Source organism: Mus caroli, unplaced genomic scaffold, assembly GCF_978045245.1.
Source record: "Mus caroli unplaced genomic scaffold, Mus_caroli_1 scaffold_11, whole genome shotgun sequence".
Lineage (NCBI taxonomy): Eukaryota > Metazoa > Chordata > Mammalia > Rodentia > Muridae > Mus > Mus caroli.
The window spans coordinates 35965191-35978981 of NW_028227266.1; the positions used below are offsets into that span (position 1 = coordinate 35965191).

The window sequence follows — 13791 nt, forward strand, 5'->3', positions numbered from 1 at the left end:
CTAGGCTCCTTGATTGGACAGGATTGGTAGATACATACTATTTGAATTTGGTTTTATCCTGAAATATTTTGGATTCTGTATCCTAAACCATCAATCTTCTGTAACTAGGTAAGTCTCCCAGTGCTAGAAATAGGACACCAATCCAACCACAAACACTTGGATCTACAACCTGTCTTGCCTGTGAGAATGGTCAATTAATGATTGGTCTCATGAGGCCAAAGCCACAGAAGGGACCTCATACCCTACACTGCCTAAATTGGCAAGAATCAAAATCTGAATGACTCAGAGACCTTTGTATATTAGAACCAAACACAACAGCAAATACACACACACACACACACACACACACACACACACACACACACAGAGACACATATGTATATGTATATATATATATATATATATATATATATATATATATATAGAGAGAGAGAGAGAGAGAGAGAACCTACTTCTATTCTAATGTTAATTTAGGACCTCCAAAAGTGTCCTCAAGAGATAGCGTCTAGGGACCTGATTGGTAAATAAAGATGCCAGCAACCAACTGCTGAGAAGAGAAAAAGGCAGGATTTAGGTATACCAGGTTTGGGACTAGGAAGAAAGAAAAGAAGGAAGTGGCCATGCCTTCCTTGTGAACATAGAAATTAGTAAGTAGTAATTCAGAGTTACAGATAGGAAAGTTGATTCTAGTTAGGCAGTTGCCCAGCCACTGTAATTCTTAAGGCACATTAAAATATAAGGCTATGTGTATGTCTTTAATCCAGGAGCATAGATGGTCTAAGGCTGGAAGAAACCCCATGCCAGGATTTATTAAAAATATTCATGCTAAATAGGTAAATAAATAAAATATTAAGTAATAAAATAAAAATATAAAAGTCAATGAAATGATTCCTAAAGATAACCTGACAACTTAATTGATTGGTGCCTAGCCCAGCTGTCATCAAAGAGGCTTCTTCAGGCAGCTGGTGGGAGCAGATTCAGAAACCCACAACTGAACATTAAATGGAGGGGAAGAGGATGGAGAAGGATTATGGAAGCCAGAAGGGTTGAGGAAACCACTAGAATAGGGTCCACATTATAACTTGTTGAGAACCAGCCCACACCAAGCAGCATTCCTCCAGCAATTTTCTGCCATTCCTCAGATCCCTGTTCAGGCGCCAGACTGTTGAGAGCTGGCCAGTGGCTCACATGGACCAGGTTTCACCTGGGAGGCAAGCCAGGGCTTAAAAGAGAGGGAAACTAGGCAGTTGAGAGAAAAATGGAGCTAAGTCAAGGTTCCTGATCAAAGCTCGAATGTTTAATAGAAAACTGTGCTTATAAAGAGGGGGAGGCCCATCCCCTGCTAATCCATTCTTGGAGCCTGGAACCAGCAGCAGGTGATGACTTGCAGGATAGGGTGTAGTTTCTGGAATAGCTCAGTGGCCTCTCAGCAGGTAGCAGTGTCTTGAAGGAGAACAGCCTTAGTGACTGAACAATAGAGTCATCTAGGCAGGAAGGCTCCACCCTAGGTAATCTCCTTAGTGGCAGCTAGGTCAAGGTCTGGATCAGCCTGCTTCAGGCTGGGGAGGGGGTTACATCCCCCCTGCCCCATTATTAATATTTTAAAAAGCTGGACTGAGGCATAAAATTTATTTATGCTCTATAGTCCTGCCTGGGAGTTATGGTGGCTGGTGGCTGCGCCTGATTTAGGAAATTTTAGATCTTCCCGAACCATCCAATTCTGTCATGGAGGCTACATGCAGCTTGTTTGTGTATTATTTCACACAATACATGGCTCTGTGGTGTTATTAACAGCCATGGCTTCTTGGCATGTACCTCTGTCTTAGATTGGAATGGTTCGGAGATCTGGGTGCCCGTCTTTGACAGTCCAGCCCTCATGGCACACCTTATTCCCAATTCAGACCAAAGCCACAGTATGTACTTAAAATGCTTCTTCATATAGATTAATAACTGCCATCTGTGCTGTTGGAGGCAAGGCTGCACACCTGCGGCAGTCAGGTTGAGGGGCATGGACTAACCTGCTTGAAAAACAATGAGAGACAGTGAAAAGAAACAGTACAAAAGCTTCTTTGGGGAAGTCCAGGTACTCCATTCAATTGCAAATAAGCAACAATCAAGCTTAAGCTATGAGCTCCTGGGGAGCTCATATGGGGGAGGTGGCTTTGAGAATCACAGAAAGGCTGTAACTCTTCTGGGAGAGGAGGCAGTGCTCCACATGAACTTTTCAGCTAAAGAGGATTTTTAGCCATAATCAAGGTCAGAGTCATACTTACTGGGAGATTCAGGATCTGTGTCCAGTTGACTAATTAATCTCTCAGGCAGCCATCATGCTCCATATTCTTTTTGTGAAAAAACACAGACCCAGCCCCTTCCCCAGATTAGGACCAGGTCTGGACCCTTTCATTCATTAGTCAATGAGTCCTGCCACTTTACCATGGCATAAGAACTAGAAGTAACTGGATGCCAGTGACAATCTGCTACAGACTGACCTTTAACATCAGTTTGCATAAAATTTAGAACAAATAAAGCAAAAGCAAGATGTGCTTTTGGTGACCTTTGGGGATATAACTGCCCCTGTTTTGTTTTTAAAAGCCATTTTTTTTTAAAGTGCGATGAGCATGTTCAACTATTCCTTGTCCCATGGGGTTATAAGGAATTCCAGTTTTATGTTTGATAACAAATTCCTTACAAAATGAAGTAAAATTTTTGCTAGAATAGGATGGCCCATTATTTGTCTTAATAAGTTTAAGCAATCCCATAGCATTAAAGGCTTGTAGGCAATGATCGATTACATTTTTAGAGGCCTCTCCAGTATACAGAGAAGCAAAAAGAAATCCTGAACAAGTGTCAATACAAACATGTATATATTTTAATTTTCCAAATTTTGCATAATGAGTTACATCCATTTGCCAAATATGACTAGGCATAAGACCTCGTGGATTAACTCCTAAATGTGGCACTGGAGATAATGTAATACATTTAGGACATTGTTTTACAATCATTCTTGCCTTCTCCTTAGTGATCTTATGTCGGAGCCTTATGATATGGCTAGAGAGACGAAATTTTTCATGATCACGTTTGGCCAATGAAACAGGATTTGAAATTAAGGTCTCTCCTATTAAAGCTCTGTCTATGCAATCATTGCCTGCTGCTAAAGGTCCAGGAAGACCAGAATGAGATCGTATGTAGCCAATATAGAATGGATTTTCAAGCATGAATGATGTTTTACAATCGTGAAAATAGGGATTCTGCTGGCATATTAAAGTTAAAAGTACCACAGGTCTCCAATAATGGTACCAATTGTGCAACATATAAACTATCAGTAAAAATATTAAAAGCATCATTCACAGACTGAAAGATATTTAGTACTGCTGTTAATTCTGCTAATTGAGCTGAGAGGCCAGGAGTCTTTATGATTACCTGTTGATTATTTATAAGATATCCAGCTCGCCCGTTAGAGGAGACATCAGTAAACACCAGAATAGCATTGTGTAAGGGTTGTAACGAGGTCATATTAGGAAATATCACCTCATATACATTTAAAAATTTTATCAACCTATCTTGAGGGTAGTGGATTTCTATAGTTCCTTTAAACCCTATTTGAGCAAGCAACCAATCTGTACTGTGCTGCTTCAGCCAAGTGTCTTGATCTACACTGTAAGGTTGAACAATAATATCTGGCTCATTGCCAAAATAAGTTAGTGCCTGCTTCCTTCCAAGGATAATCATCTGAGCTACTGCTTCATAATATGGCAAGATATTATATTTAGGAGAAATCCTCGAATGTATCCACATTAGAGGAGACTTTTGCCATAACAAACCTTTAGGCATATGAATCGTATTAAAAATTAACAGATGTAATGACAAAGAGTAATCTATATAAGTGACAAATTGTTCTTCAATAGCTTTTCCCACTAGTTGCAAGGCCAGCAATCCTTCTGAGGCTAAAGATCTGGGGGTGGGGGGTGTAAGATCAGAACTCCCTTTAAGAATATCAAATAAAGGTTTCAACTCCCCTGTAGTAAGCTTTAAATAGGGGCGAAGCCAATTAATATCACCTAACAATTTTTGAAAATCATTCAAAGTCCTTAAGTTGTCTCTGCAAATAACTATCTTCTGGGGAAAAACAGCTTGATTAGTAAGTCTAAAACCCAAATAATTATAAGGATCCTGAGATTGTATCTTTTCAGGAGATATCTGTAATCCTTTAGCAGCTAAAGCTTTTTGTAAATCTCTATAACACAAAAGCAAATCCTGAGAATCTTTTCCAGGCAACCCTGGACAAATTCTTAACTGTTCAAAAACAGTCTCCTTAAAGGAACAACATTTTTTCTTATGAGTTGCATAAGTAATTACAAACTTGAGAATTAATAGCATCTGAGGGATGAACAATTTTAAGCAATTGTAAGCTCTGAGATATATATTGATAAATATACAAATTAAAGCTTGATTATTCAACATTTTAAAACACCATCTACAGCACACAATTTAATAATCTGTGATGAAGCAGGAGGAAACTCAAAAGAATAAGTGTGTGGTCCAATTCACATATACTTTTCTCCAATAGAAAGACTGTTTTTAAACACAGTAAATGGGATGTATGCATGCATGAATTTATAGGAGATACAGAAGCATGCATAAAAACAATTTTTTAACTTATCTATGGGATAATGATTGTCATTTTTATTTAAAATGATGGTATGCAATAGAACAAATATTAATATTCTGTAATAACCAAATTAATTGCTGTTTGGAACAAGAAACAGACACTTTGTCAGGTCTTAAGAGACATTTTTTGTTATAGGTTTTCTAAAATATATGAATTTATCTTACAATTCTTTATTAACACCACAGCAGCCTTAATAGGATCTTAAAACTGTGCTTTGAGGTAAATGCCACCTTGGCCTCGCCTGCCTCCGGCTCTCCTCCCAGGCCATAGAGGCTGAAGCAGTCGAATCTGTTGTAGGCCAGGAAGCCCGAACAAGGGCAACAGAGCACCCCAAGTCCTAGCAGGAAAAATACGACCACCCCCAGCAGAGACAGGCGGATGCTCATAGGGGAAATGGCACACGTGACCAGCGCTTCAGGCCCTTCCCAGAGTTGGCTACAAAGGAACTCACTTTTTGGAGGCCACCAGCACTCAGGGAAAGCTGCCCCACCCTGCAGCAGCCAGCAGCCGGCCCACTCCACATAGGCCAACGGTCGGTCGTGAGGAGAAGGAAAATGACTTTCCAATAATTTCTCTTGCCAAAGAATTGCTGTGGGCACATTTAATAACCATAACTAAAATGGCAGCTAATATTTAATTACCATTGATTATAATTGATAACAATTATAAAAGCTTTCTTTATTTTCTGCAAAGCCTTTTGTTCCTTGTCAGTTAATTTGTGTCTCACTTAATAGCACCTAACAAAGGCTTAAGTTCTCCTGTGGTGAGTTTAAGGTGAGGTCTTAGCCAATTAACATCTGGAAGCTTTTGAAAATAAAATTTTGTAGCAAATCAATTTTGCATTCTTAGATTTTTCTGTACCACAATTTTATAGTATAACTAAAACACTAAGTATTCAAAAGATATTGCCTCTGAATCTTTTCTGGAGCAACAGCTACTTCCCAGAACATAAAAGCTCCTTGTGTGAGACAAAGATTTAAAGTAAACTTCCCTTGAGAGGCATTAGCTAATAAAATACTTTCCACTTAGGAAACAATATCACTGAAAAATTCAAACACTTAGATTCTTGCATTGAAGCAAAGACAATAAGAATTTCTCTTACATGAGGTAAAGCTATATTAGCCTCACCCAGAGGCAAAATTTTCCAGTGATTACAAGCTCACTAGAAGCAAACTCTTTACAATTTTCTGGATGCAAAGGAAAAAAAACTGAACTCTTAATTCTAAAATAACTTTACATGAAGTAGGCAAGTCAAATCGCAATTTCCTGATAAATTCTACAGCCTGATTGACCTTTTTATAAACTTTGAATTTGAACTTTATTTAGAACAACATCAGGATAGATCTTCAACAGTGTTCTTTTAGCTAAAAAGAATTTTCCCTAAAGGCAAGGAGAGGCAATTTTCAAGAGCTTCCTTAGGCACCGTTTGCAAAACAAAAGAAAGTCACACAAGGCCACAGAGGCTGCTCTGAGCTTTGTTCCTCTTTCCCTAAGGATATATTTTAGAATTTTTAAGTTTCTTTTGCAATATTAGACTATAATTACAACCTTGGGAAAGCAAAACCCAATTTCAAAACAACTTATCACCTTAGAATAAACATCAAAACTTCACTATCATGTTACGAAATTTGGCTGCCAATTTATACCTATGAATGCATGACAGTGCAAATTTTAATGCTTCATTAAAGAGACTTTGCTTTAAATCTTACCTTTAATTCTACTTTCTAGGATAAGAATCACATTAAATATTATCTCAACTAGAAGAAACCTTAGAGGCCCAGCCTCTTGGCCTGCCTTATGCCACATCTTGGAAAGACTCCAAACCTGAGTTACCAATTTAAAGCTAACTTTCTAGTAACCAGTGTTACACCTTTTTGATCAGACCCAATAACTTATAAGCTAATACTCTAACGATGAAGACACACAGAGCATATTACACCTCTAAGGCCAGTAAAAAACCAAATGAAGTGGCTACATGAGTCTAATAAATTTAGACCAATCAAAGAATTTCAATTTTTCTAGTATAATTATAAGATTTTTTTAAAAAAGCACTTTGTCATTTGCCAAACACAATAATCAAGATTGCAGAGAACCCTCCAGGGAAAAACATCTATCAGCTTTTTTGCCCCAAAACTAAGAGGCTGTAGACTCCCTTTCTTTGAGAGCAGCTTTTCCACCAGTGGCTCCCCTGTTGTGCCTGATCCTTGGCTAAAGCGTGTGGGAATCTCAGCTTTGCTGAACCAGCCAATAAAGTTTTAGCCATCTTTTATTTTCCAACATGAAACACAGAACATTCAGTCATTCAGACAACTAGACACAAACACATATGGATTGACACGTGGTGCACCAGAAATTAGAGTAGACATTAGACAACACAAAGAGGGCAGAAAACTTCTGCTGTAGGGGCCAGAGAGAAAAAGGCAGGGTGTACCCCAATTTTTCTCTGCCTCTACCAGAGTTTCAAAATCCATTTTCCTCTATATTATTTTATTATTCCAAACCCTGTTCCTGCCACCTGATGCAGCTCCTGACTGTGGACATCTGCCTGATTATTTAATTTAAACCCTTATTCCTCTCGCCTATAGCAGTTCTTGAAAACTGCGGATAAATTCCTGATCAGTTCCTAGTACTGAATAATTCGCTGCTAACCTAAGTGGAAACCAGCACTGGGTTAGCACTGATTCCAAACTTAGCACTTATCCTCCCATACCTCTAGCAACACTTTAAAAAATGAAGTTTTAAGCTAGTACTAGCATGTGTACTTGTTGCTTCAGTGCCCGATATGATCCTTTTCTTTTTCTTCCCGTGGAGCTCTACACCAAGGAGCATTCCTCCAGCAATTTTCTGCCATTCCTCAGATCCCTGTTCAGGCGCCAGACTGTTGAGAGCCGGCCAGTGGCTCATATGGACCGGGTTTCACCTGGGAGGCAAGCCTGGGCTTAAAAGAGAGGGAAACTAGGCAGTTGAGAGAAAAATGGAGCTAAGTCAAGGTTCCTGATCAAAGCTCAAATGTTTAATAAAAAAACTGTGCTTATAGAGGGGGAGGCCCATCCCCTGCTAATCCATTCTTGGAGCCTGGAACCAGCTGCAGGTGATGACTTGCAGGATAGGGTGTAGTTTCTGGAATAGCTCAGTGGCCTCTCAGCAGGTAGCAGTGTCTTAAAGGAGAACAGCTGCAGTGGCTGAACAATAGAGTCATCTAGGCAGGAAGGCTCCACCCTAGGTAATCTCCTTAGTGGTAGCTAGGTCAAGGTCTGGATCAGCCTGCTTCAGACTGGTGGGGGGGGGGGGTTACAATTAACTAAGTAGGGTTAATAGGGGCTCACAGAAATGAAGCAGCAATCAGAGAGCCTGCATGAGTCTGTGATAGGTCCTCAGCATATATGCTATAGTTGTTTAGCTTGAGGATCTGGGAAACTCCTGACAATGGGAGAAGGAATGTCTCTGACTCTTTCTCTGATTTTTGGAACCCTTTCCCTCCTACTGGGTTGCTGTCTCTTTTCAGAAAAGGAACAGAGGAGCTGTCAATCTGGGGAAGATGGGAGGTAGAGTGTAGTCTGGGAAGACTGGAAAGGGAGGAGAGTACTGTTAAGATGTATTGTATGAGAGAAGAATAAATTAAAAAGACAGATGATATATATAAAGCTATTTTTTGTAGTACTAGTTCTGTTAGAGAGTCTTAATTTTGTTAGTGGATATGCTCATCAAAATATATCCATACTCAAAAGGAAACGTGTAAAATTTAATGTGAAGATCCACATCTTCAATTTGCCTATTGAAACTGTATAGGTAGTTCATTGCAATATATAAAATTTGGCTCTGGTTAATTTCAGTGTATTATTTGATTTTTCTTTTTGTTTGCTTGTTTGTTTGATTTTTCAGATTTTTATTTTGAAGAAAGATGTTGAAGAAAAATGATGATGATACACATATGAAGAGATGATAGATAATATTACAAATAAACATGTCAGTATCTAAAGACTTGGAAACTCTAACAATACACTTTCAAAGTCAATATCTTTGTTTTCCCTCGCAAATACCATGGAAAACAAAGACAATTTTTCCATGTTGTAGATCTGGTAATTGTGGATTTCCAACTAAATCATGAGAGAAAAGGAAGCACAACATTTTATTATCAGTTTCTGTTTTGCATTAGTTAATTTTTAAAAGTAGTTACAACATTTTTTTATTCATTCTCTTATGTGTGGGGGTGGGGGTGGGGTGGGATGGCAATGGACCATTTTTTTTTTCATCTTATTTTCTATAATACATGTGATCTACAAGAGTTCTCTCTATAACTATCCAAAGGCCAATTCACTTAAAAAGATAGAATTAGCTTTTAGTTGCACTTTATTCAGACTTATACATATGCATAAACAATTCAATGTGAGTTGTATACATGTTACACAAGAAAAATAATCACTGCAATGGAAACACATAAAGAAAAATTTTGTTTAAGTCTTAAGCACTCAACAGTGTTTCCAGGCACTTAGGACATATAGGTAAAAGGATAAAGAAAAAAGATATAATACAGCTGGAAAGAGGGAAATATGTGGATCAAAGATTACAAAATATTAAAAGCTACAAGACAGCAGAGATATTAATTACTAGATATACTTTTCACTTAACAAAGGAAATAATTTTATTAGCACAAGAGGTATGGCTCAGTTGTTGAAAGCAATTATTGCTCTTGCAGAAGACCTGAGTCCATTTTATTGAATCAAATGGAAGGTCATAAGATTCATCAACTATAGTACTGTTTATCTTGTTTGCTTTATTGATCCCTCTGAACTCCTGTATGTCCATTGTGCATCTACACTTATTCAAGTACCTACATATAAACAGATTTTAAAAATGAAAGTGCTAATCAAGAGATAAACACCAGACAATATTTTACAAATCATACACATATTTTATAGCTAATATATGTAAATATATGTAAAATTACTTGTTAAGGATATATCAAACAGGTAAATATTGGTTTCAGATAGATAAATGGCATAAACGTTCTAAAGTGTAGGTGAAGGGTTCAGTAATGTCAAAAGACTACTATAAAAGACCAAAGATTTTTTATGCTAAATTTCAAAATATTAAAAATCATGATGTTTAGAAAAATTAAACACTAACAAGATATTTATGTTAACTTTAAATGCTTAAATTACAGTTTGATATCCTTAGGTTTGGTATCTTAAGGATAATCAGTTTTGAAATTTTCTTAAAATAATAATAATAAACATCTTATCCCATGAGTGGTATTATCATAACTTAGGTTATTCTCTAAATACTTTTTAAAAAGCTTACATATCTTATGTTAGTCAGCCATTCCAAATGTTTCTGGCTCAAAATCATGCCTAAAACTCCTGGAAAAAAAGACTTATCAAATTAACAGAACTCTTTGCTGAAAGATAATTCTTTATCTTTAATACATAAGTAGGCAACTTGTATTTACTCTGGAACCTTCCATTTCAGCTTTGTAAAAAAAATATCTTCCAATAAAGGAAGGAATAACCAGAATAGAAATATCTTGTAAATGCATGCTTCTGAAAGCTGGTATAGTTGAGTCCCTCTACTTCCTCGACACATTAAGTGACATGGTTATCACATATTAATCTTTCTTCACAGGAGGAAATGGTGAAAATTATCCTATTTTCAAATACCTAAACTTCTCCATTAGAATTGTTAATTTACATGTAAACAAACAAGAGAAACTATGGCAATGGTAAGGAAAAAAGTCATTATCTATAAAATATCAGAAATAAATTATTGAAATGAGATTCAAATTTATTTCTCCCTACAAATAAACAAGCAAACACACAAAAAGATATTATAATGGCCACACAAATGGAACTAATAAAACTGACATTCCAAGCCCAGTAACTACATGAGAAAGGACACTCACTCAGATCAGCACTTTCTCTTACTCAGGGTCTTTATCAAGGCAATTTTAACATCTTTGTTCCTCAAGCTGTAGATTAAGGGATTCAGTAGAGGAACTGTATTGGTATAAAAGACAGACGAGATTTTACTTTCACTCATTGACTCAGCAGAAGATGGTTTGAGATACATAAATGCACCTGATCCAAAGAACAGAGAAACTGCAATTATGTGGGAACTGCAGGTACTGAAGGCTTTGGACCTGCCCTCCTTCGAGCTGATATGAAAGATACTTGAGAGGATGAAACCATAAGAGATAAAGATGGTGATGGTGGGCACAATAATGTTGATGCCTATTACAACAAAAACCTCCAGCTCATTGACATAGATGCTGGTGCAGGAGAGCTGAAGCAAAGGGGGGATGTCACAGAAGTAGTGATTGATGGTGTTTGCATCACAGAAGGTCAGTCTCAGCATGCATCCCGTGTGAGCCATGGCACTAGAAAATGCCATTATATATGAGCCAAGTATGAGGTTCAAACATAATTTAGGAGACATGACAATATTGTACAAGAGTGGATTACATATGGCCACATAGCGATCATAGGCCATTACAGTCAGCACATAACATTCAGAAATGCAGAAAAAACTGAAAAAGAAAAGTTGGGTCATGCATCCTCTATAGGAAATAATGTTCTTCTCTGATATAAAGCTCACTAACATTTTTGGTGTGAACACAGAAGAGTACCAGAAGTCAACTAGTGACAAGTTAAAGAGGAAAAAGTACATTGGGGTATGAAGGTGAGAATTCAGTACAATTAAGGTAATCAAACTCAGATTTCCCAATACAGTGAGAACATACATCACTAAAAAGAGGACAAAAAGAGGGCATTGGAGATCAGGGTCCTTGGTTAATCCCACCAGAATGAACTCAGTCACTGAAGAGACATTTTCCGAACCCATTCTTCTTTAAAGGAATCTGTGAGCACAGGTCAAGTGAAATTATGTTAGAATAAAATACAACCATTCCCAAAACAGTCTTTCAAACATATAGAGTATCACCAACATAACTTTTTCCTTTAATTATGATTATGGTGTTTCTTTCATTTGAATTCTTTTTACCTTCTCTTTCTCTGTCTCTCTCTGCCTCCCTCAGTCTCTCTCTCTCTCTCTCTCTCTCTCTCACACACACACACACACTCACACACACACACATACACACACATCTACACACAGTATTATTTCATATCTATTTTGATAATATTTACCCTCTCTTTTTCTGCCTATCCTACTTCCTATCTTTTTTATTCTTAATCATGCTCTTTTGTGTTCGTCAAAAATTATTTGAAGTATATCCTTCTCCTGGAGGATGGTTGGTGTCTTAGTCAGGGTTTCTATTCCTGCACAACATCATGACCAAGAAGCAAGTTGGGGAGGAAAGGGTTTATTCGGCTTACACTTCCATGCTGCTGTTCATCACCAAAGGAAGTCAGGACTGGAACTCAGACAGGTCAGGGAGCAGGAGCTGATACAGAGGCCATGGAGGGATGTTCTTTACTGGCTTGCCTCCCCTGGCTTGCTCAGCCTACTCTCTTATAGAACCCAAGACTACCAGCCCAGGGATGGTCCCACCCACAAGGGGCCTTTCCCCCTTGATCACTAATTGAGAAAATGCCTTACAGTTGGATCTCATGGAGGCATTTCCTCAACTGAAGCTCCTTTCTCTGTGATAACTCCAGCTGTGTCAAGTTGACACAAAAATAGCCAGTACAATTGACCCCTTGTCAACTTGACACACAAACACATCACTAGTAAGCCTCAACCCTTACATTCTTATTCATCCCCAAGATCTAAATAACTTTAAAAGTCCCACAGTCTTTACATATTCTTAAAATTTCAATCTCTTTAAAATATCCATCTCTTTTAAAATCCAAAGTCTCTTAACTGTGGGCTCCAATAAAACAGTTTCTTCCTTCGAGAGGGAAAATATCAGGGCACAGTCACAATCAAAGCAAAAATCAATCTCCAACCGTCCAACGTCTGGGATCCAACTCACGATCTTCTGGGCTCCTCCAAGGGCTTGGGTCACTTCTCCAGCCATGCCCTTTGTAGCACACACGTCGTCCTCTGGGCTCCAGATGCCTGTACTCCACTGCTGCTGCTGCTCTTGGTGGTCATCTCGTGGTACTGGAATCTCCAAAACACTGCATGACCCCTTCAGTCCTGGGCCTTCAATTACAACTGGGGCTGCACCTTCACCAATGGCCTTCCATGGCCTCTCACAGTGCCGAGCCTGAGCTGCTGTGTGACCCCTTCATGCCTTCAAAACCAGTACCACCTGGGTGACCCTTACACATTACCAAGTCCCACTGCAGAAGGAGTACAACCTTGCCTATCTCTGGAACACAGCCTCTTTGTGCTTTCAGAAAACACTTCCCAGAAGATGTCACCTCAACGATGCTGGTCTCTTCTTAATCACCGCTAATTTCTTAGCTCCAGCTAACCAGCATCAATAGTCCCAGTAATGCAAAGTTTTTGCTTTAGTAGTTCTGGTATCTTGTTAATCACAGCTGATTCTTCAGCCCCAGCTAACCAGAACTACAAAATCTTCACAATAAAAACAGCAATGGCCCTGAAGAGAGTCTTTAATTTTCCCCCTGAAATTTCACAAACCAGGCCTCCATCTTCTGCACTGTTCTCAGCATTATCTTCCAAGCTCCTACACAACATCTGACAGAGCTCTTAGCAACGAATGGATATTCAAGCCCAAAGTTCCAAAGTCCTTCCACAGTCCTCCCCCAAACATGGTCAGGTTGTCACAGGAATACCCCACTCTGCTGGTACCAATTTGTCTTAGTCAGGGTTTCTATTCCTACACAACATCATGACCAAGAAGCAAGTTGGGGAGGAAAGGGTTTATTCGGCTTACACTTCCATGCTGCTGTTCATCACCAAAGGAAGTCAGGACTGGAACTCAGACAGGTCAGGGAGCAGGAGCTGATACAGAGGCCATGGAGGGATGTTCTTTACTGGCTTGCCTCCCCTGGCTTGCTCAGCCTACTCTCTTATAGAACCCAAGACTACCAGCCCAGGGATGGTCCCACCCACAAGGGGCCTTTCCCCCTTGATCACTAATTGAGAAAATGCCTTACAGTTGGATCTCATGGAGGCATTTCCTCAACTGAAGCTCCTTTCTCTGTGATAACTCCAGCTGTGTCAAGTTGACACAAAAATAGCCAGTACAGTTG

At 38.7% G+C, this 13791-nt stretch overlaps 1 protein-coding gene across 1 annotated transcript; it reads right to left on the minus strand.

The window, feature by feature from the left end:
• Positions 1 to 10573: 10573 nt before the first annotated feature.
• LOC110301343 (olfactory receptor 8B8-like) lies at positions 10574 to 11506 on the minus strand. The gene has a single exon (XM_021171793.2). The coding sequence runs from the start codon at positions 11504 to 11506 to the stop codon at positions 10574 to 10576; it is 933 nt and encodes a 310-aa protein (XP_021027452.1).
• Positions 11507 to 13791: the final 2285 nt, after the last annotated feature.

Excerpts from the sequence above, each read along its gene's own strand:
- LOC110301343 (XM_021171793.2), bottom strand. The coding sequence starts at position 11,506 with ATGGGTTCGGAAAATGTCTCTTCAGTGACTGAGTTCATTCTGGTGGGA.